Raw genomic sequence first — 24,499 nt, forward strand, 5'->3', positions numbered from 1 at the left:
AAGGGTACGCCCCCCTCATAATCTGTGTGTCCCTGCAACCTGGGGAGGGAGGAAGCAACAGAGCGGCTGGCTACTGGCTGAGCTGCTCCTCTCCCCACCCCTACAGCTGCTGCTTCTCCTTCCTGGCTGCTGGAGTCCTCTGCCGCCACTCACCTGCATGGGCAGTCTGCAAAGCAAGTAGTGGTGGGACTCCAGCAGCAGGGAAGGAGACGCAGCAGCTATAGGGGTGGGGAGAGGAGGAGCTCAACTAGCAGCTAGCCACCCTGCGGCTTCCTCCCTCCCTGGGCTGCAGAGACACGAGAGTGCTGCTGCCAGTGGGAGTCGCTGCCTCCTCACTGCTGGGCATCCTGAGGAATTCTGCTTTCCTGATTGTTTGTGAACAAGTCTGTCTCCACCCTGGTTTGGCACCATTTCATTGTACCTGCCCCTTGGCCAGTTTCATGCAGTCCAGTGCTCTGACTATAGACAGTACAATGCTGTCTCTTGATTATAACCCCCCCTTCTTGGGGGTAATAGTCCATTAGCACTTCTGTTGTAACCCTTGTCTTTGTTGGGTGTTAAACTCTCTATCCTGACACTGGTCTGACTTTCTGGCAGGAGTTTATATTTATAATTAGGGCCGTACCAAATTCATGGTCTGTTTTGGTCAATTTCACGGTCATAGGATTTAAAAATCATAAATTTAATGATTTCAGCTATTTAAAGGTGAAATTTCACAGTATTGTAATTCTAGGGGTCTTGACCCAAAAAGGAGTTTGGAGGGGGTGCGGGTGGGGGTGTCTGATGTTCCCCTGGTGTTATCTGGACCTGAGATCTGCTAGGTCATGCCAATCATTGACTCTGGGAGCTAGCCTTAGCCCTGGTCTACACTAGGACTTTAGGTCGAATTTAGCAGCATTAAATCGATGTAAACCTGCAGCCGTCCACACGATGAAGCCCTATATTCGACTTAAAGGGCTCTTAAAATCGATTTCCTTACTCCACCCCTGACCAGTGGATTAGCGCTTAAATCGGCCTTGCCGGCTCGAATTTGGGGTACTGTGGACACAATTCGACGGTATTGGCCTCCGGGAGCTATCCCAGAGTGCTCCATTGTGACCGCTCTGGACAGCACTCTCAACTCAGTTGCACTGGCCAGGTAGACAGGAGAAGAACCGCGAACTTTTGAATCTCATTTCCTGTTTGGCCAGCGTGGCAAGCTGCAGGTGACCATGCATAGCTCATCAGCAGAGGTGACCATGATGGAGTCCCAGAATCGCAAAAGAGTTCCAGCATGGACCGAACGGGAGGTACGGGATCTGATCGCTGTATGGGGAGAGGAATCCGTGCTATCAGAACTCCGTTCCAGTTTTCGAAATGCCAAAACCTTTGTCAAAATCTCCCAGGGCATGAAGGACAGAGGCCATAACAGGGACCCGAAGCAGTGCCGCGTGAAACTGAAGGAGCTGAGGCAAGCCTACCAGAAAACCAGAGAGGCGAACGGCTGCTCCGGGTCAGAGCCCCAAACATGCCGCTTCTATGATGAGTTGCATGCCATTTTAGGGGGTTCAGCCACCACTACCCCTGCCGTGTTGTTTGACTCCTTCAATGGAGATGGAGGCAATACAGAAGCAGGTTTTGGGGATGAAGAAGATGATGATGATGAGGTTGCAGATAGCTCACAGCAAGCAAGCGGAGAAACCGGTTTTCCCGACAGCCAGGAACTGTTTCTCACCCTGGACCTGGAGCCAGTACCCCCCGAACCCACCCAAGGCTGCCTCCTGGACCCAGCAGGCGGAGAAGGGACCTCTCTGTGTTATCCTTCTTTATCTCTCTGTGTTATCCTCAGGAGAGTGAGATATAATTCATGGTCACCTTGTTGAAATAGAGTGCTTTTCTTCAGGGGACACTCAGAGGAGCCCGTTCCTGCTGGGCTGTTTGCCTGTGGCTAAACAGAAATGTTCCCCGCTGTTAGCCACAGGGAGGGGGGAGTGTTGAGGGGGGAGGCAAAATGCGACCTTGTAACGAAAGCACATGTGCTATGTATGTAATGTTAACAGCAAGGTTTACCCTGAAAGAGTGTAGCCACTGTTTTATAAAATGTCTTTTTAAATACCGCTGTCCCTTTTTTTCTCCTCCAACTGCATGTGTTTCAGTGATCACAGGATCTTCTCCTTCCCAGAGGCTAGTGAAGCTTAGAAAGAAAAAAAAACGCACTCGAGATGAAATGTTCTCCGAGCTCATGCTGTCCTCCCACACTGACAGAGCACAGACGGATGCGTGGAGGCAAATAATGTCAGAGTGCAGGAAAGCACAAAATGACCGGGAGGAGAGGTGGCGGGCTGAAGAGAGTAAGTGGCGGGCTGAAGAGAGGGCTGAAGCTCAAATGTGGCGGCAGCGTGATGAGAGGAGGCAGGATTCAATGCTGAGGCTGCTGGAGGACCAAACCAGTATGCTCCAGTGTATGGTTGAGCTGCAGCAAAGGCAGCTGGAGCACAGACTGCCACTACAGCCCCTGTGTAATCAACCGCCCTCTTCCCCAAGTTCCATAACCTCCACACCCAGATGCCCAAGAACGCGGTGGGGGGGGCCACCGGCCAACCAGCCACTCCGCCACAGAGGATTGCCCAAAAAAAAGAAGGCTGGCATTCAATGAATTTTAAAGTTGTAAACTTTTAAAGTGCTGTGTGGCATTTTCCTTCCCTCCTCCACCACCCCTCCTGGGCTACCTTGGTAGTCATCCCCCTATTTGTGTGATGAATGAATAAAGAATGCATGAATGTGAAGCAACAATGACTTTATTGCCTCTGCAAGCGGTGATCGAAGGGAGGAGGGGAGGGTGGTTAGCTTACAGGGAAGTAGAGTGAACCAAGGGGCGGGGGGTTTCATCAAGGAGAAACAAACAGAACTTTCACACCGTAGCCTGGCCAGTCATGAAACTGGTTTTCAAAGCTTCTCTGATGCGTACCGCGCCCTCCTGTGCTCTTCTAACCGCCCTGGTGTCTGGCTGCACGTAACCAGCAGCCAGGCGATTTGCCTCAACCTCCCACCCCGCCATAAACGTCTCCCCCTTACTCTCACAGATATTGTGGGAATATTGGTTTCGCTGAGGTCTAAGTGAGTCAGTAAACTGCGCCAGCACACCTTTAAAGGTCCAAATGCACATTCTACCACCATTCTGCACTTGCTCAGCCTGTAGTTGAACAGCTCCTGACTACTGTCCAGGCTGCCTGTGTACGGCTTCATGAGCCATGGCATTAAGGGGTAGGCTGGGTCCCCAAGGATACATATAGGCATTTCAACATCCCCAACAGTTATTTTCTGGTCTGGGAATAAAGTCCCTTCGTGCAGCTTTTGAAACAGACCAGAGTTCCTGAAGATGCGAGCGTCATGTACCTTTCCCGGCTATCCCATGTTGATGTTGATGAAACGTCCCTTGTGATCCACCAGAGCTTGCAGCACTATTGAAAAGTACCCCTTGCGGTTTATGTACTCGGCGGCTTGGTGCTCCGGTGCCAAGATAGGGATATGGGTTCCCTCTATGGCCCCACCACAGTTAGGGAATCCCATTGCAGCAAAGCCATCCACTATGACCTGCACATTTCCCAGGGTCACTACCCTTGATATCAGCAGATCTTTGATTGCGTGGGCTACTTGCCTCACAGCAGCCCCAACAGTAGATTTGCCCACTCCAAATTGATTTCCAACTGACGGGTAGCTGTCTGGCGTTGCAAGCTTCCACAGGGCTATTGCCACTCGCTTCTCAACTGTGAGGGCTGCTCTCATCTTGGTATTCATGCACCTCAGGGCAGGGGAAAGCAAGTCACAAAGTTCCATGAAAGTGCCCTTACGCATGCGAAAGTTTCGCAGCCACTGGGAATCGTCCCAGACCCGCAACACTATGCGGTCCCACCAGTCTGTGCTTGTTTCCCGAGCCCAGAATCGGCGTTCCACAGCATGAACCTGCCCCATTAGCACCATGATGCATGCATTGGCAGGGCCCATGCTTTCAGAGAAATCTGTGTCCATGTCCTGATCACTCACGTGACCGTGCTGACGTCGCCTCCTCACCCGGTATCGCTTTGCCAGGTTCTGGTGCTGCATATACTGCTGGATAATGTGTGTGGTGTTTAATGTGCTCCTAATTGCCAAAGTGAGCTGAGCGGCCTCCATGCTTGCCTTGGTATGGCGTCCGCACAGAAAAAAGGCACGGAACGATTGTCTGCCGTTGTTCTGACGGAGGGCGGGGCGACTGACGACACGGCTTACAGGGTTGGCTTCAGGGAGCTAAAATCAACAAAGGGGGTGGCTTTACATCAAGGAGTATTTCAGGCAGGACTTCACGGACGGTTCCAATAAGAAATGGTGCACCTAAGTTATTGTCCTTATTGGAACAAGAAGGTTAGCCTGGCCTCTGATTGATACATGGCTAGATTTACCTCGCTGCACCTTCTCTGTGAGTGACTGCAGTGTGACCTAGAGGAATGAGTCCCCTAGACAGGGGAGGAGGCAAATGAGTACAAAACAAATCTGGTCTATTTCTTGTTTTGATCCACTCCATCTATCTTTTACATCTTTGGCTGGCAGCAGACGGTGCAGAGGGACTGCATGCCATCCACATCTCATGGCTGCTCGGCAGAAGATGGTACAGTACAACTGCTAGCAATCCGTATCGCCTGCCTGCTCACCATAAGACGGTTCAATAGGACTGACTGCAGGACTAAAGAGAATGACCTGGTCAAGTCACTCCAAATTTAGTCCCTGTGCCCATGTCTGCCCAGGCGCTCCCAGCCGACGTGGCCAGGAGCACCTCGGACACGACGAGGACGGCTACCAGTCGTACTGCACTGTCTGCTGCCAGAAGGCAATGGGTTGCTGCTACTGTGTAGCAATGCCGTACCACGTCTGCCAGCACCCAGGAGACATACGGTGACGGTTACCTGAGCGGGCTCCATGCTTCCCGTGGTATGGCGTCTGCACAGGTAACTCAGGAAAAAAGGCGCGAAACGATTGTCTGCCCTTGCTTTCACAGAGGGAGGGAGGGAAGGGGGGCCTGATGATATGTACCCAGAACCACCCGCGACAATGTTTTAGCCCCCATCAGGCATTGAGATCTCAACACAGAATTCCAATGGGCAGCGGAGACTGCAGGAACTGTGGGATAGCTATCCACAGTGCAGCGCTCCGGAAGTCGACTCTAGCCTCGGTACTGTGGAAGCACTCCGCCGAGTTAATGCACTTAATGCCCTTAGAGCATTTTCTGTGGGGGGACACACACTCGAATATATAAAACCGATTTCTAAAAAAACGACTTCTATAAATTCGACCTTATTCCGTAGTGTAGACATACACTTACTCTGCTCTGCTGTGAGAACCCCCACTCCTGGGCTGTTCACGCACAGCCTCTAGCATGTAAAGCTGACCTCAGCTATATGAGTGAGTACTTTTAGCCAGCTGCTGCTTGGGTTGTGCAACCGAATGACACTAGCCAGTATCACAACCCTAGGGACCTCCATCTTGCAGTTTCCAGTTATGCCCGCTGGAAGCTGCACGCTTATATGACTTTGTCAATTTAACAAAGAAATTGATATGTACCAGGCTTGTTATCCCAAGGGGAGTCTCTGACATGCTTCAAACCAAACGTACTGCCTCAGGTTGAATAAACAGATTTATTAACTACAAAAGATAGATTTTAAGTGATTATAAGTCAAAGCACAAGAAGTCAGATTTGGTCAAATGAAATAAAATCAAAATGCCTGGGCCTCTGCTCCTGGAGGGTTTTGCTTGTTTTAAGCCATGAGGACACATTTTCAGCCTCATAACGATATACATGAAATTACAACCTGTAACATTACTGTAACAACATGCATCCGACAAAGTGGGAAAGCTTATGCTCCAATACATCTGTTAGTCTATAAGGTGCCAGAGGACTCTTTGCAACAATGCTCTGTGCATCCTGAGCCTTCTGAAGACACCCGGCGTGACAAACTTTGCATTGGATAGCACACAGTCCTATTATAAGGATGAACATGGGGGTGCAGAGTGTTCCCCCCCGAGGCACAGAGCATCACATGGGGGAGGTCACAAGGTTATGGTAGGGGTGGCAGTACTGTAACCCTTACTTCTGAGCTGCTGCTGGCGGCCGCGCTGCCTTTAGAGTTGGGCGGCTGGAGAGAAGCAGCTGCTGGCCAGGATCCCAACTCTGAAGGCAGAGGTGCCGCCAGCAGCAGCACAGAGGTATGGATGGCATGGTCTGGTATTGCCACCCTTACTTCTGCGCTGTTGTCTGCAAAGCTGGGCCCTCAGTCAGCAGCCACCGCTCTCCAGTCTCCCAGCTCTGAATGCGGCAGTGCAGAAGTAAGGGTGGCAATACTGCAACCCCCACAAATAACCTTGCGACCCCCCCGCAATTCCCTTTTGTGTCAAGACCTCTAATTTGAGGTACACCGGTCTCCCCTGTGAAATCCATAAAGTATAGGGTAAAAGCACACACAAGACAAGATTTGATGCACAGAGACCAGATTTCACGGTCCATGACCCTTTTTTCATGGCCACGAATTTGGTAGGGCCCTATTTATAATCCTATCCATCAACTTTAAAGATATAAGCATGTCAATACACTGGCTTCCCTGAGCTGTACTCATAGGCATAAGTAATTTCTGCTCCTGTACTGGTCAATGAGGGACTGCATATTCTGTGGCTAATGGTTATCCATCTTGAACTGGTATTTTCTATTTGGCTTTAAGACGCTTTTTTTTCATCAACAGATGACTCCAATGATATGTGGGAAGATCGGGAAGATGAAGAGGATGAAGATGAAGGTTTAGCTGGACAACTTTTATCAGATATTCTTGCCACAAACAAATATGGTAAGCAGAACAGTTACATTCACTGTTCAAAAGATCAAATTGGGTAAAGAACATGCAGCTCTGAAAGTTACATTTCTCCTGACAGCTACTTAGTATATAGTATGGAGGGCAGGAAAATAACCTGGAATGGAAGACACTGGTTTGGTGGGAGAAAGGAAGAGCAAAAAATACATCCTGGAACAGAGACTGTATGTTCATAGGCTAGAAGGTATCAAACCACAGCACCTTTTGAGGCTCAGGGTTTGTCTACACTTAAAATGCTACAGCGGCAATGCTGCATCACTGCAGTGCTTCAGCATAGACACTATCTATGCTGACAGAAGGGATTCTCCCATCCACATAGGTAATCTAGCACCCCAAGAGGCTGTAACTAAGTTGACAAAAGCATTCTTCCATCAACGTAGCGCTGTCTACCCGGGGACTTTGGTCAGCTTAACTGCGCCACTCGGGTATGGATTTTTCACATCCCTGAGCAATGTAGTTTTGCTGACCTAATTTTCTAGTGTAGACCAGGCCTCAGTGAGTCTCAAGTACTAATTTGGCTTCACAATACTGTCATGAGGCAGGTATAAATATGGTTTACAGATGGGAAAACTGAGGCTCAGAGATGAAGATATTTGCCCGAAGTCACAAAATGACAGCGTCAGAACTGAATAGAACCCAAATTTCCCAACTAAGTCCTGTGTTCTTGTAGGAAGAAGTTGTGTGTGATCCTGAAGTGATAGGTGTTTAAAGGGAAAGGGAGCTGTGGGTATATGATCTGGAGGGTTAAGGAGAAGAGGTAGGTGTATAATTTGAAGAGAGAATCTTACTTAGTACAGCTAAGGCAACTTAAATGAATTGTTTCGCTGCACTGGCAGATTTCAGTCTCCTATGCTTCTATCATGATGCATTGGCTCTGCCGCAGATAACATGGCAAGACAAATTCATTTAGGTAGCCTTAATGAGAGGGAAACTTACCCAGGTTCTTTTGTAGCCCAAGGAAGACTTTCTTCAACATTACCATGTCTCAGTGAGAGAGGGATTTGTCTCAATATTCAGTGGAAGCGTTTCCTGTGTGACTGTAATGCATGAAATGTAGCTAATAAAGGATGTATTTGTGTCAGGTGCTGAGGTGGTAAGCCAAGGATATCTCAGTTTGGAGCAAAAGAATGATAAACACCTGTATTGTGCTACTTGGACTCTTGTCTCAGCTGTGAGTGGCTAAAGGCTCCTGCCCCTCCTTATTTTGCCATTCTTCACTGCCCTCAGCCCATTTAAAAAAAAGTTGCTCGTTTCTTTTAAATGGAATTTTTATCCAAAATAACACTTCTGATCCCTGTTAAAATCTGTGGATCTCCTGGAGTTAGGGGCCTAGTGAGATGCATCCTGAAATAGTAGCCAGCTTGTCCTTCACTATAAACACTTGTGCTTTTGTCTTTCCAGATGAGGATTACTATGATGATGATGAAGAGGATGATCCAGATGCATTAAAGGACCCTCTTTATCAAATAGACCTACAGGTGATGTATTAAAATGAGTTTTGCGGTCCGATACCTGTTGCCTATTTATTCTAATTATTCATTATATTTTACTTCCTTATATAGTATCTGTAACAAAATGCAGAGTCCCCTGAGCACTGAAAGGAGAATACATTCTGTATTTTTATTCAGTTTACTGGAATTGCTCTGGAAGTCCCAGAGGATGCATATTATCACTATTATTATTTGTATTACTACAGCAACCAGGCAGGGACCCAGGACCCCATTGTTCTAGGGGCTGTGCAAACAGAACCAAAAGACACCCCCTTCTCCAAAGAGCTTCCAGTATAAGACCAGAGACAACAGATGGATACAGACAGACAGGGGAGCACGAGGAAACAGTGGTCAGCATGGTGGGCAGTGGTCTCAGCACATCAACAGCATAACTTAATTTTTTTTTGTTATCGGTGCAAAGGAGAGGTTTTAGGAGGGATTTGAAGGAGGCTGAGGTAGCTTTGCAGATGTTTATGGGGAGTGCCTCCCAGGTGAGAAGGCAGCCTGGAATAAAACACCAAGGCATTTGTTTGAAAATTTAACCAGTGGGCAATGGAGGCTGGCATCGTGAACCAGCTGGAAGCAAGCAATCACAGCTTGATTGCAATTGAGAGATAAGGAGGGTGGGGATAAAATCCCTGAAAGTGAAGACCGGCAGTTTACATTTGATGCAACAGAGAAGGGGGAGTCAGTGGGGAGATTCAGAGGGGTGATGCGGTCAAAGAAACAAGCTAGGAAGAAGAGGTGCTTTCTATGACTTATCTCTGCTGCAGGAATGACCAGTGACTTGGAAATGTGTTTTTTTTTTTACGTGAAAGATAGAAATTGGATTTGAGTGACTAAACCTTGTAGCATATAGAACCAAGTGTCTGTGCAAGGGGATTCTGAGTGTTTCAATAATTGGTTAAGGTTTTTGGAAGAGGAACAAATAGATTAAATGTAAAGCTGGTTTGTATGGTATTACATTAAGAGTACTAAACTGGCAATTTGCCAAGTTTCCAAGGGCCGGCAACTAACTTGCAAAAAGTCTGGAGGATAACAGAATCCTAAACAAAAAACAGTAGTGTGGATTTAAAACCTGTGTTAAAAGTGTTGCTAAGTTTGCAAAGTCAAGTGCTCAAGTTTAAAAAAAAAAAAAAGTGCTAGAATGAAGGCTGCATGTGCAACATTAATTCTGGCATAGTTTGTGACTCTGAAGCTTGGTTAGGTGCCTCTGTAGGTCCTTAGCTTTCTCTGACTTAATTATCCTAAATAACTGTCATCTGCAAATTCTTCCAGCTCACTGTGCTCACCCACCTTTCTAGTTTGATATATTAAACATTGGGCCTAGTGTGGAACTTTGAGGCACTTGGCTATTAACCTTTGTGTTTGATTCATGACAATACTTTGCCTCTTGCTTATCTTGCTTCTGTTTATCTAAACTTTTGACAGGTCTTTGATAAGCCTAACAGGCTATTCAAAGACCTGTCAAAAGTTTAGATGAACAGATTCATAGATTCTAAAGCACAAAGGGACTTCTGTGATCATCTAGTCTGACCTGTATAACACAGGCCACAGGACTTCCCTGAATTAATTCCTGTTTGAACTACAGTATGGCTTTTTGAAAACATTTTTAGCTGTGGAGAATCCACCACAACCAGTGTTTAATTTTGTTTAAAAAAAAAAAAAAAAAGATCCTTGGGCTCACGCACAGTGTGACCTTGCAAACATTGTACATATGAGGTCATGCCTTGCACGCCACTGACAGAAGAGGTGTCATGGCTGAGCCCTGGCACAAATTAAGCTCTGACCACAACCCTAGGTAAGTTGTTTCAATGGATAATTACCCTCACTGTTAAAGATTTGTGCCTTATTTCTAGTCTGAATTTTTCCAGCTTCAACTTCCAGCCATTGAATTAGTTAAACCTTTGTCTTCTGGATTGGAGGAGAGTCCTCTATTATCAAATTGCTGTTCCTCCTGTCAACTAGTTCTTTTATCCATTAATCTATTGACATGCTTAAAGAATTCTAATAAATTACTGAGGCACAATCTTCCTTTGCAGAAACTGTGCTGATTAGACCCTACAATAGCATGATATTCCAAATGTTTTATTCTATTTTTAATTATCGTTTCCACCAGTTTACCAGGAACAGAGATGTAAGGCTTTATGCTCATAAAGGCACCCATAGAATCACACCCCCTACCCCCCGCCCCCAGTCATCAAGAGAAACTTTTTAGTACATTTGAGGTTGAGGTGGAAATAGTAGACAGACTTGTTGGAAGTCTATGGGTAAGGATAAAAGATGTTTTTTAAAATAAAAAAGGAATGTTATATTAAAGGTCTACTATAGATCACCTATCAAGGAGAAAAGGTGCATGAAGATTTTTTTTTTTTTAAACAACTAACAAAATCATCCAAAATACAAGACTTGGTATTGGTGAGGGACTTCAGCTACCCAGACATCTCTTGGGAAAATAATACATCAGGGCACAGATTATCCAACAAGTTCTTGGAATGCACTGGAGACAGTATTTTGTTTCAGAAGCTGAAGAATGCAACCAGGGGAGAGGCTGATCTTTATTTGATTTTGACCAATAGGGAGGAACTGGTTTAGAATTTTAAAGTGGAAGGCAGCTTGGGTGAAAGTGATCATGAAATGGTAAGAGTTCATGAGTCTAAGGAATGGAGGGAGGGAAAACAGCAGAATAAAGAAAATGGATTTCAAGAAAAAATACTTTAGCAAACTTAGGGAGCTGGTAGGTAAGATCCCATGGGAAGCAAGCCTAAGGGGGAGAACAATGGGGGAGAATTGACAACTTTTTCAGAGAGATTAAGGGTACGAAAGCAAACTGTCCCACCGCATAGGAAAGATAGGAAGTATGGCAAGAGACCACCCTGGCTTAACCAGATCTTCAATGATTTGAAACTCACAGTTCTTCAAAAAGTTAAAAGTAGGTCAAATTACTTAGGATGAATATAAAAAAACACAAGTATGTAGGGACAGAATTAGAAAGGCTAAGGTACAAAATGAGATTAAACTAGCTAGCGAAAGAAAGGGTAACAGAAAACGTTCCACAAATACGTGAGAAGCAAGAGGAAGACCAAGGTGAGGGTAGGCTCAATGGGGTCGGGGGAAGGGGAAGACAATAACAGAAAATGTAGGAATGGCAGAAGTGTTACATGCCCTTTTTGTTTGTTTTCACCAAGAAGATTAGAAGTGATCTAATCAAACACCAGTGAAAATGAGGTAAGATTCGAGGCTAAAATAGGAAAAGAACAAGTTAAAAATTACTTAGACAAGTTAGATGTCTTCAAGTCAAGACAGAAAATATCATATTGCCTATATATAAATCCATGGTTCAACCGCATCTTCAATACTACGTGCAGATGTGGTCACCCCATCTCAAAGAAGACATATTGGATTGTAAAAAGTATAGAAAAGTGCAACAAAAATACATAGGGGTATGGAACAGCTTCCATATCAGGAGAGATTAATAAGACTGGGATTTTTCAGCTTGGAAAAGAGACAACTAAGGGGGGATATGATAGAGGTCTATAAACATGAATGGTGTGGAGAAAGTGTTGTTTACTCCTCAGAACACAAGAAGTAGGGGTCACCAAATGAAGGTAGTAGGCAGCAGATATAAAACAAACAAAAGGAAGTATTTCTTCACACAATGTATAGTCCATTTTTGGAACTCTTTGCCAGAGGATGTTGTGAAGGCCAAGACTATAACAGGGTTCAAAAAAGAGCTAGATAAATTCTTGGAGGATAGGTCCATCAATGGCTATTAGTCAGGATGGGCAAGGATGGTGTCCCTAGCCTCTGTTTGCCAGAAGCTAGAGTGTGACAGGGAATGGATCACTTGATGATTACCTGTTCTGTTCATTCCCTCTGAAGCAGCTGGTATTGGCCATTGTCAGAAGATCGAATACTGGGCTAGATGGACCTTTGGTCTGAACCAGTATGGTCGTTCTTATGTTTGAGTTGGCAGGGCCTGATGAGATTCATCGTAGATTACTCAAGGAGCTGATTGAGGAGATATCTGAGCCATCAGCGATTATCTTCGAAAACTCATGGATAGGGCCCTACCAAATTCATGGCCATGAAAAACACATCATGGACCATGAAATCTGGTCTTCTGAGTGTTTTTACCCCATACTATACAGATTTCACAGGGGAGACCAGCGTTTCTCAAACTGGGGGTCCTGACACAAAAGGGAATTGCAGGGGTGGGTCGGAGTCGCAAGGTTATTTTAGGGGGGTTGCGGTATTGCCACCCTTACTTCTGCGCTGCTGCCTTCAGAGCTGGGCATCCGGAGAGTGGCGGCTGCTGACTGAGGGCCCAGCTTTGCAGGTAGCAGCGCAGAAGGAAGGGTGGCAAAACCAGACCATGCCATCCATACCTCTGTGCTGCTGCTGGCGGCAGCTCTGCCTTCAGAGCTGGGATCCTGGCCGGCAGCCGTCTCTTTCCGTGCCCAGCTCTGAAGGCAGCGCTGCCGCAGCAACAGCACAGAAGTAAGGGTAGCAGTACCGCAAACCCCCCCCCCCCACAATAACCTTGCGACGGCCCCCCCCTCGCACCCCCCGGCCCCAACAGCTCCTTTTTGGGTCAGGGATCTTACACTTCCAACACTGTGAAATCTCAGATTTAAATAGCTGAAATCATGAAATTTATGATTTTTAAAATCCTATGACTGTTAAATTGACCAAAATGGACCATGAATTTGGTAGGGCCCTACTCATGGAAGACAGGAGAGATTTGAGTCTGTGATATTTCATCTTTATTACCAGAATTACCCCCCTCCTCTTCTGCTGCCTCCCCCACCAGGTTCTGTATCCACTGCATTTCCCCTTCCAGCTATTGTCCTCTTCCCCTCTGCTTTTTTCTCCATCCTCTGTCTCCTCTTGTAACTCCCTTTCACCATGTTTCCTCCCCCTATTCCTCAGCCCTCTGCATCAGCCTGCTTTCTCCTCCCTTCTGGGATGCTGGTGGGGATGAAGAACAACTTGAAATTTTCATTAAGGGGAAAGTAGGCAAGTATTTAAGAGGAAAGTTTCTGGACTGAGGTGTATTAAGTTGTGGAATAGTCTGTCCGGAAAAGATGGAAGCTTTGTCATTTGTGACTTTTAGAACTAGATGTGACAAAATGCTTTCTGCTAGAGAGGATAATCATGGGTTGGCTGGGAGATGGAGTGGGTAATTGGATAGAAAAGACCTACCTTTGAATCTAGGGAACACTAGTGTAGCAGCACTTATCTCCACTGCAGAGCTACCCACAGAGACTACACAATGCTCAGTCTTGAGCGAATGATCTGACTGACTCTGTGGTCTCTGGGCTACACCATGGCTAGTGCTCTGGAACCACATTTGGCCTGGAGGCTGTACTTGGCCTGCCTGTTTGACATGTACTTTGAAGCCTAATGCAGCATGACCTGTCCTGTTTGCTGAACAGTGCCCCTTCCCCTTCATTCTGCATTAGAGCTGCATTTCACTTTCTTTTCTCATGTTATGCAATCTTTAACTCCCAAAGTTAAGCAATGATAGATGTACTGAAAGATGTTAACTTGGTCCCTTGTCATCTTCCTCCTAGGCCTATCTCACTGATTTCCTGTGTCAGTTTGCACAGCAGCCTTGCTATGCAATGTTCTCAGACCATCTCAATGAGAACGAGAGAAGAGTGCTTGAGGCCATTGGCATATGAACCGTGCAGAGACCATATTGATCATATCTGGACAATATTTTTCTGGCTTATTCCATGTTTTGTGATTAAACATGAAACTTTTTCCAGTGTTCACCTGTTGTTACAGATGTGATCTTCCTCATCACGAAGTATTGAGCCTTGTCTTATCATGACTCTGTTAAGGGAAGGATGATTGGGAAAGCTCCAAAGACTGAGCTTTGCACTCTGCTCTCACCAAGGGAACACTTTCGTTTACCACAAAAAAACTTTCCAGGAGGTCCTTAAAATAATGTGTCCTTAAATATTTTTAAAAATAAACTTTATATTTGCCTCTGAAGAGACACGTAACTGAGTTTCACCCAATACAGTTGGACAGAACGAGGAAGGAATCAGGTATTTTGTAGGTTGCTTGGATGTGTTTTGAGACTTTGGAAGTTTTGTCCCTCTTCGCACTTGCATAACACATACAGGGTAAATATCTTCATCTTACCATGTGACTTTTTTATAGAACTATAGACACTTTTATCAAAGAGATGCCTAAATGGTATGGAATCTGTTTACAAGAATTTGGATGGGAAGCTGAAATAATAAAATTAAATGAACATCTTGTTTCGTACTGTGGGAGGGGGCTTCTATCTAGTCTCTCTAACATTGCATCAGTTCTTTGCTAAAGCTTTTGCATGCACATGCTCAAAGGAAGCTACCACTTAAATCTCAATTCTTGTGGAATGTGGCTATTGAAGACTGGTTTTACTGAACACAAACAACCATAACTTTTTACAAAAAAAAGTGTATTTAACTTCCTCTTTACTCCATAAAAACAGTTCTCTGAAATACTTTGCTTCCTTCACACTCCTGAGACTTATATGAAGTGGGTAAGCTATAGTCCACAAATTAGTATGTGTATTTTTATAGGGTGGTAAAATAAAATATCCATAAGTACAGAGTGATGTATCTCACAACACCTCTTTGCCTTTTGTTCCCTTTTGGGGGAAAATGAAAATAAAACTATTAAAATATACACTGGTATTTTCTTTTCAAACAGATTTCTAGAAGGAAATAATTACATTTTATACGTATTTACCCTTTAAAACTTCTCCTTTAACTGTACCCTAGAGACTATTGGCCTCATCTCATAGTAGTATTCTGGGCAGGAGGGGAACCCTGTAACTGACTCTGCAGCTTCCATTTCCTTTTAGGCAGAATGAGAACCACTAAAACCCCCTTTCCTGTAGGGTCCATCTGGTAACTCTTTTCAGGGAGTAATAATGTGCTTTCAAACTGCATCTGCAAACCTTCCTTGCAAGCAAGCAAGCCAAATAGCTCACTATACATGTGCCAGTGTTGGTCTTTTAAATTGTTAAAGCAGAGGGAACAAAGAAGCCTAATACAAGGCTGTACTTCTCTCCACAGCTCCTCACAAAGCTTGTGTGACCTCAAACCTTGCTGGTCTAATTTAGGATGTGGCTCTTCTCTCTTCCTCAGCTGAGGTAACAAATTAACTCTCCTTTTTAGTAACCGAGGGAAAGCTGGTGCCCCAGGTCTGGGGGTTGTTGGTGGTTAGTTTTATTTTTCAAACATAAAATTTAAAAAGGCAACATGACTGCCCCCAACTTCCTGAAGCAATGATGGAAATAGGGCCAACACATCTGTCATTGCAAGTGAATGGATTTGAAAGGGTTAAATGCTGTGAGATGCAGTAGGATGTCTTCCACAAACTCTAACTTTTGTGCCAAGCTTGCTTTCTCAGAGTTTAACAAAAAATAAATGGCTGAAATCCTGAGGTAGCTGTGCTGAAGAATCAGCTTATGAGTAAAGTATCGGGGGGTAGCTGTGTTAGTTTGTACCATGAAAACAACAAGGAGTCTAACAGATTAAAGACTAACAGATTTATTTGGGCATAAGCTTTTGTGGGTAAAAAACCTCTTCTTCTGTGTTTTTTTTTTAACCCACGAAAGCTTATGCCCAAATAAATGTTAGTCTTTAAGGTGCCACTGGACCCCTTGTTGCTTATGAGTAAAGGAAGGCTACGTAATGCTGCAGCCCTACTTTGGCATGATAGCTGATGAAGTTTTGCTCCTGAATATTGGAGAGGACCTGTGCTGCACAGTGCATGTTTGTAGAATACTGATACAGTGGTGCTGAAAATATAAAACGGAAAAGAGCAAAGGGCAGATCTAAACCACAGGGCGTATTGCAGAATGCAGAAGAGCCATCAAATGTTAATTGTTTGATGTCCTGTACATTGGAAACTGAGTTCTAAAATTGGATCATGCACACTTCTAGGTAAGCGAAGGATCAGATGTTTGAGGGTAACAGTGTGTTTTGTGGCGTGGAAGATGGACAGACTTGAAGTCTGGCCAACTGATCTAAGGGATCTTCAGGGATGTTGATATGCTCTCTGCAGGAGGCCCACTGGAGTCAGATCTTACACACTATGCACCTTAATTTTGCTTGACATATTTTGATTCTTCTTAAAGCACATTAAAGAATTTAGATTATAGGTTTAAACAAGAGCATGAAACATGGAGACAATTTGGCATTAACACTGTGGCTATCCCTTATTTTGTGTTAGAGGATTTCTCTGGTGCTGCACAGGCCTATCTCCATCTGAATAAATTAGGGGGAGCTTCTTCTGAGCTCCCTTCAGTGCCCTTCATTATGTTGGTTAGAGTCTGTTGCTGTCTAGCATGTCTATTGCACGAGACATTTGTTCTTTATTTCCAATAAGAGCTACTGCTGGGTAGAGTGACATTGCATGAAACTCTGAAGGCTGGGAAGGTGTACCCCTTCAGTAACTTAGTGCATCCTTTGTTCAACTACCGCAGTAGGTCAGTGGTCCTGAAACTTTTCAGGGTTGCACCCCCCTCTTGCCCCTGTCCAAACCCCCTCCCTGGGGCCAGGAGTGGGGCCACAGCTCTTGGGGCAGATGTGGACAGGGTAAAGGGTCCAGGGCTGGGAGCGGAACCCCGGCTGGGGCCAGGAGTGGACCCGGGGGCCGAGCGGGGCTGGGTGGTGTTCCCTCCCTGCCCCCTGTGGGGGCTGTCCCAGGCCCTCCACATCGTCTTAGGCAGGTGTACCCCACAGTTTGGGGACCTCTGCAGATAAGGGAGGCAGGAACAGCTTAGATGTCCTGTGGTATTGTCCATAATACTATTAACACGTGCCTATTGTTGGAAAGTGTTTGCTGCCAATAAAAGTTCTTGTGACTGAAGCCTTCCACACAAAAAATACCTTAAGGACAGTAAGGGCTACAGTGCTCAAAAAAGGGGGTGACTTGAATGGAAGGTAGTTCTCAGTGGTGCTAGTCCGAAATGCCTGTCAGTAAAGTGGCTTGGGCAAGTCATATGCTGATGTTAAACCCTTCCCCTTCACGCTTTGCTCCCCTTCATGTGTTCAGGATTCTTAAAGGGTGGCCCTTATTTCCTTCTTTGAAATGGGTGTTAAAGGAGATTGTCATGCTGTCTGGAATGGTTCATGACCATGAGTGCCAACCTCAGGGGAGACTGTCAAGAAGCAGGGCAGACACCCCAAACTGGTGGCATGGTCTATAATTTCACCAACCCAGTAACAAATGTGAACTCCCGAAGCACTATACCAGTCTTACCATGGAGTCACAAACAGTCCCCTTGGGCACTCCAGTCTATCTTGCCACCCAGGCAAGATGGACTTAGTAATAAATGGGCACGCCAAAGATTGCTAAATATTCAAGTTCCTCCAAGTCCCAAGAGATCAGTCACTTACCCCAGATCAATTTGTACTTTGATCTGACACCAAAGACAATGCTGGTAGCCAATCCTATAGTAAACTAACTGAGAAAAGAAATTAATTGTTTACAGGTTAAAGTGGGCAACATTCCTCACTTAACGTTGTAGTTATGTTTCTGAAAAATGCGACTTTAAGCAAAACGATGTTAAGCAAATCCAATTTTCCCATAACAATTAATGTAAATATGGGGGTTAGGTTATAGGGAATCTTTTTTTGCCAGACAAAAGCATTCTATACATTTTAAAGAAGCAATTAAATACAGGTAGTAAACAGGCTGGCAGCCCCCCTATCAGCTCCCCTATGTCCCCTCTTCACCCCAGCCCCAGCACCTCCCACCCGCTGGCAGACCCTGTGGATCAGCACCTTCCTCCTGCTCCTCCTGCCCACGGCAATCAGCGGTCTTGCGGCATTCAGGAGGCTGGGGGGAGGAACGAGGACGCAGCGCGCAGCCTCCCCCCTCCCTCCCCTACCTCCTGCCCATGGCAATCAGCTGGTTTGCAGCGTTCAGGAGGGAGGGGCAGGGACGGAGGGGGGAGGCTGCGGGCCGCATCCTCCCTCTTCCATCCACAGCCTCCTGAACACCGCAAGACTGTTGACTCCCCTTGGTTGTAGCCCGATAGGTCACCCTCGGATCACCGTCAGCAACAAGATTGGTATCTGTCCCACAAGACGGGCTTTTGGCCCGGTGCCTACTGGCCACCAATATCTTATCTTTGGGTCGTTCCTCAGTCCCTGAGGTCTCACTCTTTGACCTGCTCCAGAAATAGATTACCAAACCCAATGGTGGCTCCTGCTCCCAAACCATCTGAGCTGCAAGTGACCAATGAGCCCATTCTTCCTGGATCTCTGGGACTATTCTGACAGGATCCTCTGGTGTAATAAAAGGACCCATCACTGGCACAGCAAACCACATCTTCATCCTTTCCGGATGACTCTGTGACAGAATAGTACTCTCCCTTAGTGCCTGAGGGGTTTAAGACATATCAGGATCTCCTGAGGCATATGGCTGCTATCTTGGGCATCCAGCTGGAATTCCTGCAGGAGAATACGCATAAGATGCTGAATAGTCTCCAACCATCAGCTCCAGGGAGAGTAGCTCTCCCAATAAATGAGGCTCTTTTGGAGCTTACCAAAGGCCTTCTAGAATACTCCAGTTTCTTTGCCGTACAAGGGTAAGCATTTGGAAAAGCGGTGCTTCATTCCCATGCAGCGTTTGGAGGGTTTCTACTCCCACCTGGCCCCTAATTCTCTGGTGGTAACTGCAGCAAATAACGGCATGGCAGGGAAGGTTTAAATCCACTCCTAAAGACAGAGTCCAAAAGGATGGATTTAATGGGGAGAAAGATTTATATCTCCTCTTCCCTGCAAATGTGCATTGCAAACCAGCAGACGTTGCTCTCCAGATATGACTGTGTTAATTGGGTGACCGTGGCTGAGTTAATGGACAAGTTGTCTGAACCCTCCAGGGAAGAGTTTATGGCATTCTTGCAGAAGGCTGTATCTGTATGGTCTGCAAGACCTCATTTCAGTCAGCTGTGGTTATGGTGAATGCCTCAGCCAGAATTATAGCATCAGTAGTGAGAAGGGCCTTCCAGCTGAAGTATTTGGGTATTGTGCCCAATGTGCAGCAGACCATTGAGGACTTACTTTTTGATGGCTGGGTTTGGTTTTCAGAAAAAACAACAAAACCGTACATTGTTTTAAAGACTCCAAGTTACTTTACATTCTTTGGGAGTATATGCTCTGGCCATGAAGAGATGCCACTGTGCCTCTGTCTGGAGTGGCTCACAAGTGAGAATACTAACCTCAGGGCAGAATGTTATGAAGCAGGACACAAACCCCAAATTGGTTGTGAGTTCAATAATTAAATTTCATCAGCCAAATATTAAGTGTAAACTCAGTTACGATACAGCCTTAACACAGAGTCCCAGACAGTTCCCTTAAGTATTGTAGTCTATCTTGCTAGCCAGGAAAGCTTGACTCTGTGATAGATGGTTACTTTACACCAAAGATCACAAAATATTTTGGTTTCTCTGAGTTCCAAAGGACTAGTCATTTACCCCAGCTCAATTTGCACTTTAGATCTCACAAAAAAAAAAACACATTTTTAGCCAATCCTGTAGTAAACTAACTAAAGGTTTATTAACTAGGATATTGAGTTATTTACAAGGTTAAAATAGATAAACACACATTGATTGTTAGATTGTTAAATACATTGCTATATTGTCGGGCTCAACGGGTAGTGATCCATGGCTCGATGTCTACTTGGCAGCCGTTATCAAGCGAGGTGCCCCAGGGGTCGGTCCTGGGACCAGTTCTGTTCAAAATCTTTATTAATGATCTGGATGAAGGGATGGATTGCACCCTCAGCAAGTTCACAGACGACACTAAGCTGGGGGAGAGGTAGATACACTGGAGGGTAGGGATAGGGTCCAGAGTGACCTAGACAAATTGGAGGATTGGGCCAAAAGAAATCTGATGAGGTTCAACAACGACAAGTGCAGAGTCCTGCACTTAGGACGGAAGAATCCTATGAACCGCTACAGGCTGGACACTGACTGTCTAAGCAGCAGTTCTACAGAAAAAGACCTGGGGATTACAGTGGACGAGAAGCTGGATATGAGGCAGCAGTGTGCCCTTGTTGCCAAGAAGGTTAATGGCATATTGGGCTGCATTAATAGGAGCATTGCCAGCAGATGGAGGGAAGGGATTATTCCGTTCTATTCAGCACTAGTGAGGCCACATCTGGAATACTGCGTCCAGTTTTGGGGCACCCACTACAGAAAGGATGTGGACAAATTGGAGTGAGTCCAGCAGAGGGCAGTGAAAATGATCAGAGGGCTGGGGCATATGATTTACGAGGAGAGGCTGAGGGAATTGGGTTTGTTTAGTCTGCAGAAGAGAAGGGTGAGGGGGGATTTGATAGCAGCCTTCAACTAATTGAAGTGGGGTTCCAGTGAGGATGGCACTCGGCTGTTCTCAGTGGTGGCAGTATGAAACTGCAGAAAAACCTGACAGACTCTAGATTTAGTTTAGAAGCTGAGCAAGAAGGGTGATATTGTGGTGGGAGTCTGCTATAGACCACCAGACCGGTGGATGAGGTGAACGAGGCTTTCTTCCGGCAACTAACAGAAGTTACTAGATCGCAGGCCCTGGTTCTCATGGGGAACTTCAGTCACCCCGATATCTGCTGGGAGAGCAATACAGCGGTGCACAGACAATCCAGGAAGATTTTGGAAAGTGTAGGGGACAACTTCCTGGTGCAAGTTCTGGAGGAACCAACTAGGGGCAGAGCTCTTCTTGACCTGCTGCTCACAAACCGGGAATTAGTAGGGGACGCAAAAGTGGATGGGAACCTGGGAGGCAGTGACCATGAGATGGTCAAGTTCAGAATCCTGACACAAGGAAGAAAGGAGAGCAGCAGAATATGGACCCTGGACTTCAGAAAAGCAGACTTTGACTCCCTCAGGGAACTGATGGGCAGGATCCCCTGGGAGAATAACATGAGGGGGGAAGGAGTCCAGGAGAGCTGGCTGTATTTTAAAGAATCCTTACTGAGGTTGCAGGAACAAACCATCCCGATGTGTAGAAAGAATAGTAAATATGGCAGGTGACCAGCTTGGCTTAACAGTGAAATGCTTGCTGATCTTGAACACAAAAAAGAAGCTTACAAGAAGTGGAAGACTGGACAAATGACCAGGGAGGAGTATAAAGTGTTCATGAATGCAGGAGTGAAACCAGGAAGGCTAAATCACACTTGGAGTACCAGCTAGCAAGGGATGTTAAGCGTAACGAGGAGGGTTTCTTCAGATATGTTAGCAAGAAGGTGGTCAAGGAAAGTGTGAGCCCTCAATGAATGGGGAAGGCAACCTAGTGACAGAGGCGGTGAAAAATCTAATGTACTAATGTGTTTTTTGCCTCTCTTTTCACGAACAAGGTCAGCTCCCAGATTACTGCACTGGGCAGCACAGTATGGGGAGGAGGTGACTAGCCTTCTATGGAGAAAGAAGTGGTTCATGGCTATTTAGAAAAGCTGGACGAGCACAAGTCCATGGGGCTGGATGCGCTGCAACCGAGAGTGCGAAAGGAGTTGGTGGCTGTGATTGCAGAGCCATTGGCCATTATCTTTGAAAACTCATTGCAATCGGGGAAGGTCCCGGATGACTGGAAAAAGGCTAATATAGTGCCCATCTTTAAAAAAGGGAAGGAGGAGGATCTGGGAAACTTCAGGCCAGTCAGCCTCACCTCAGTCCCTGGAAAAATCATGGAGCAGGTCCTCAAGGAATCAATTTTGAAGCACTTAGAGGAGAGGAAAGTGATCAGGAACAGTCAGCATGGATTCACCAAGGACAAGTCATGCCTGACTAATCTAATTGCCTTCTATGATGAGATAACTGGCTCTGTGGATGTGGGGAAAGCAGCGGACATGTTATTCCTTGATTTTAGCAACGCTTTTGATACAGTCTCCCTCAGTATTCTTGCCAGCAAGTTAAAGAAGTATGGGCTCGATGAATGGACTGTAAGGTGGATAGAAAGCTGGCTAGATCGTCAGGCTCAACAAGTAGTGATCAATGGCTCCATGTCTAGTTGGCAGCCGGTATCAAGCGGAATGTCCCAAGAGTTGGTCCTGGGGCAAGTTTTGTTGAGCATCTTCATTAATGATCTAGAAGATGGCGTGGACTGCACCCTCAGCAAGTTTGCAGATGACACTAAACTGGGAGGAGTGGTAGATACGCTGGAGGGTAGGGATAGGATACAGAGGGCCCTAGACAAATTAGAGGATTTTGCTAAAAGAAATCTGATGAGGTTCAACAAGGACAAGTGCAGAGTCCTGCACTTAGGAAGGAAGAATCCCATGCAGTGCTACAGACTAGGGACTGAGTGGCTAGGTAGCAGTTCTGCAGAAAAGGACCTAGGGGTTACAGTGACGAGAAGCTGGATATGAGTCAATAGCGTGCCCCTGTTGCCAAGAAGACTAAGGGCATTTTGGGATGTATAAGTAGGAGCGTTGCCAGTAGATCGAGGGACGTGATTATTCCTCTCTATTCGGCTTTGGTGAGGCCTCATCTGGAGTACTGTATCCAGTTTTGGGCCCCACACTACAAGAAGGATGTGGAAAAATTGGAAAGAGTCTAGGGGAGGGCAACAACGATTAGGGGAGTGGGGCACATAATTTATGAGGCGAGGCTGAGGGAACTGGGATTATTTAGTCTGCAGAAGAGAAGTATGAGGGGGGGATTTGATAGCTGCTTTCAACTACCTGAAGGGGGTTCCAAAGAGGATTGATCTAGACTGTTCTCAGTGGTAGCTGATGACAGAACAAGGAGTAATGGTCTCAAGTTGCAGTGGGGGAGGTCTAGGTTGGATATGAGGAAACTATTTCACTAGGAGGGTGGTGAAGCCCTGGAATGGGTTACTTAGGGTGGTGGTGGAATCTCCTTCCTTCGAAGTTTTTAAGGTCAGGCTTGACAAAGCCCTGGCTGGGATATTTTAGTTGGTGTTGGTCCTGCTTTGAGCAGGGGGTTGGACTAGATGACCTCCTGAGGTTCCTTCCAACCCTGGTATTCTATGATTCTCTACATACAGAAATAAGGTGCAGAATTAGGTTTCAGATGGTGATAGAGCTGCTGAAATATGCCAATTCTCTAGGTCCACTAGTGCTAATCCAGGCTAGTCTTGGGGATCTCTTGCTTATGTTTAGAAATCTTTGTCCCTTAGAGTACAAATATTGTAAAAAGACCCAAATTCCTTCTGGTCAGTGACTTTTATCACCACCTCCCCAGACTCCACAGCTGCAGACTCGGGACCGAATGGCTAGGCAGCAGTTCTACAGAAAAGGACCTAGGGGTGACAGTGGACAAGAAGCTGGATATGAGTCAGCAGTGTGCCCTTGTTGCCAAGAAGGCCAATGGCATTTTGGGATGTATAAGTAGGGGCATAGCGAGCAGATCGAGGGACGTGATCGTTCCCCTCTATTCGACATTGGTGAGGCCTCATCTGGAGTACTGTGTCCAGTTTTGGGCCCCACACTTCAAGAAGGATGTGGATAAATTGGAGAGAGTCCAGCGAAGGGCAACAAAAATGGTTAGGGGTCGGGAACACATGAGTTATGAGGAGAGGCTGAGGGAGCTGGGATTGTTTAGCCTGCAGAAGAGAAGAATGAGGGGGGATTTGATAGCTGCTTTCAACTACCTGAAAGGGGGTTCCAAAGAGGATGGCTCTAGACTGTTCTCAATGGTAGCAGATGACAGAACGAGGAGTAATGGTCTCAAGTTGCAGTGGGGGAGGTTTAGATTGGATATTAGGAAAAACTTTTTCACTAAGAGGGTGGTGAAACACTGGACTGCGTTACCTAGGGAGGTGGTAGAATCTCCTTCCTTAGAGGTTTTTAAGGTCAGGCTTGACAAAGCCCTGGCTGGGATGATTTAACTGGGAATTGGTCCTGCTTCGAGCAGGGGGTTGGACTAGATGACCTTCTGGGGTCCCTTCCAACCCTGATATTCTATGATTCTATGATTCCAAGCTGATGGGATGAGCACTTCTGCATGTAACTTGTTCATGGGTGGGTGGGGGAAGAAACCAACAAAATCTTTGTTCCACAGTGACTCATTTGAAGTCAGTAGTCATTCCTGATAGGCAGGCAATAACATCTTCTCTAGCAATCCAGCATTTTGCAGTTAGTGACTTTTTTTCCCTGCTGGGT

At 46.0% G+C, this 24,499-nt stretch overlaps 1 protein-coding gene across 6 annotated transcripts in view; it reads left to right on the forward strand.

Annotated features, from left to right (window-relative positions):
* IPO9 (importin 9) overlaps positions 1-24,499 on the forward strand; it is a 204,263-nt gene that overhangs the window by 161,211 nt on the left and 18,553 nt on the right. For 3 of the 6 annotated variants that reach the window (XM_073320215.1, XM_073320212.1, XM_073320214.1), the window contains 2 exons: positions 6,747-6,848; positions 8,274-8,350. In XM_073320215.1, the coding sequence (XP_073176316.1) occupies positions 6,747-6,848; positions 8,274-8,350 (179 nt within the window). Of the gene's footprint in view, positions 1-2,135; positions 2,775-6,746; positions 6,849-8,273; positions 8,351-13,938; positions 15,050-24,499 lie in introns of those variants that run through there. The other 3 variants (XM_073320213.1, XM_073320210.1, XM_073320211.1) reach the window with 3 other exon arrangements.

This window comes from Lepidochelys kempii, chromosome 21, assembly GCF_965140265.1.
Source record: "Lepidochelys kempii isolate rLepKem1 chromosome 21, rLepKem1.hap2, whole genome shotgun sequence".
In the NCBI taxonomy this organism is placed as follows: domain Eukaryota; kingdom Metazoa; phylum Chordata; order Testudines; family Cheloniidae; genus Lepidochelys; species Lepidochelys kempii.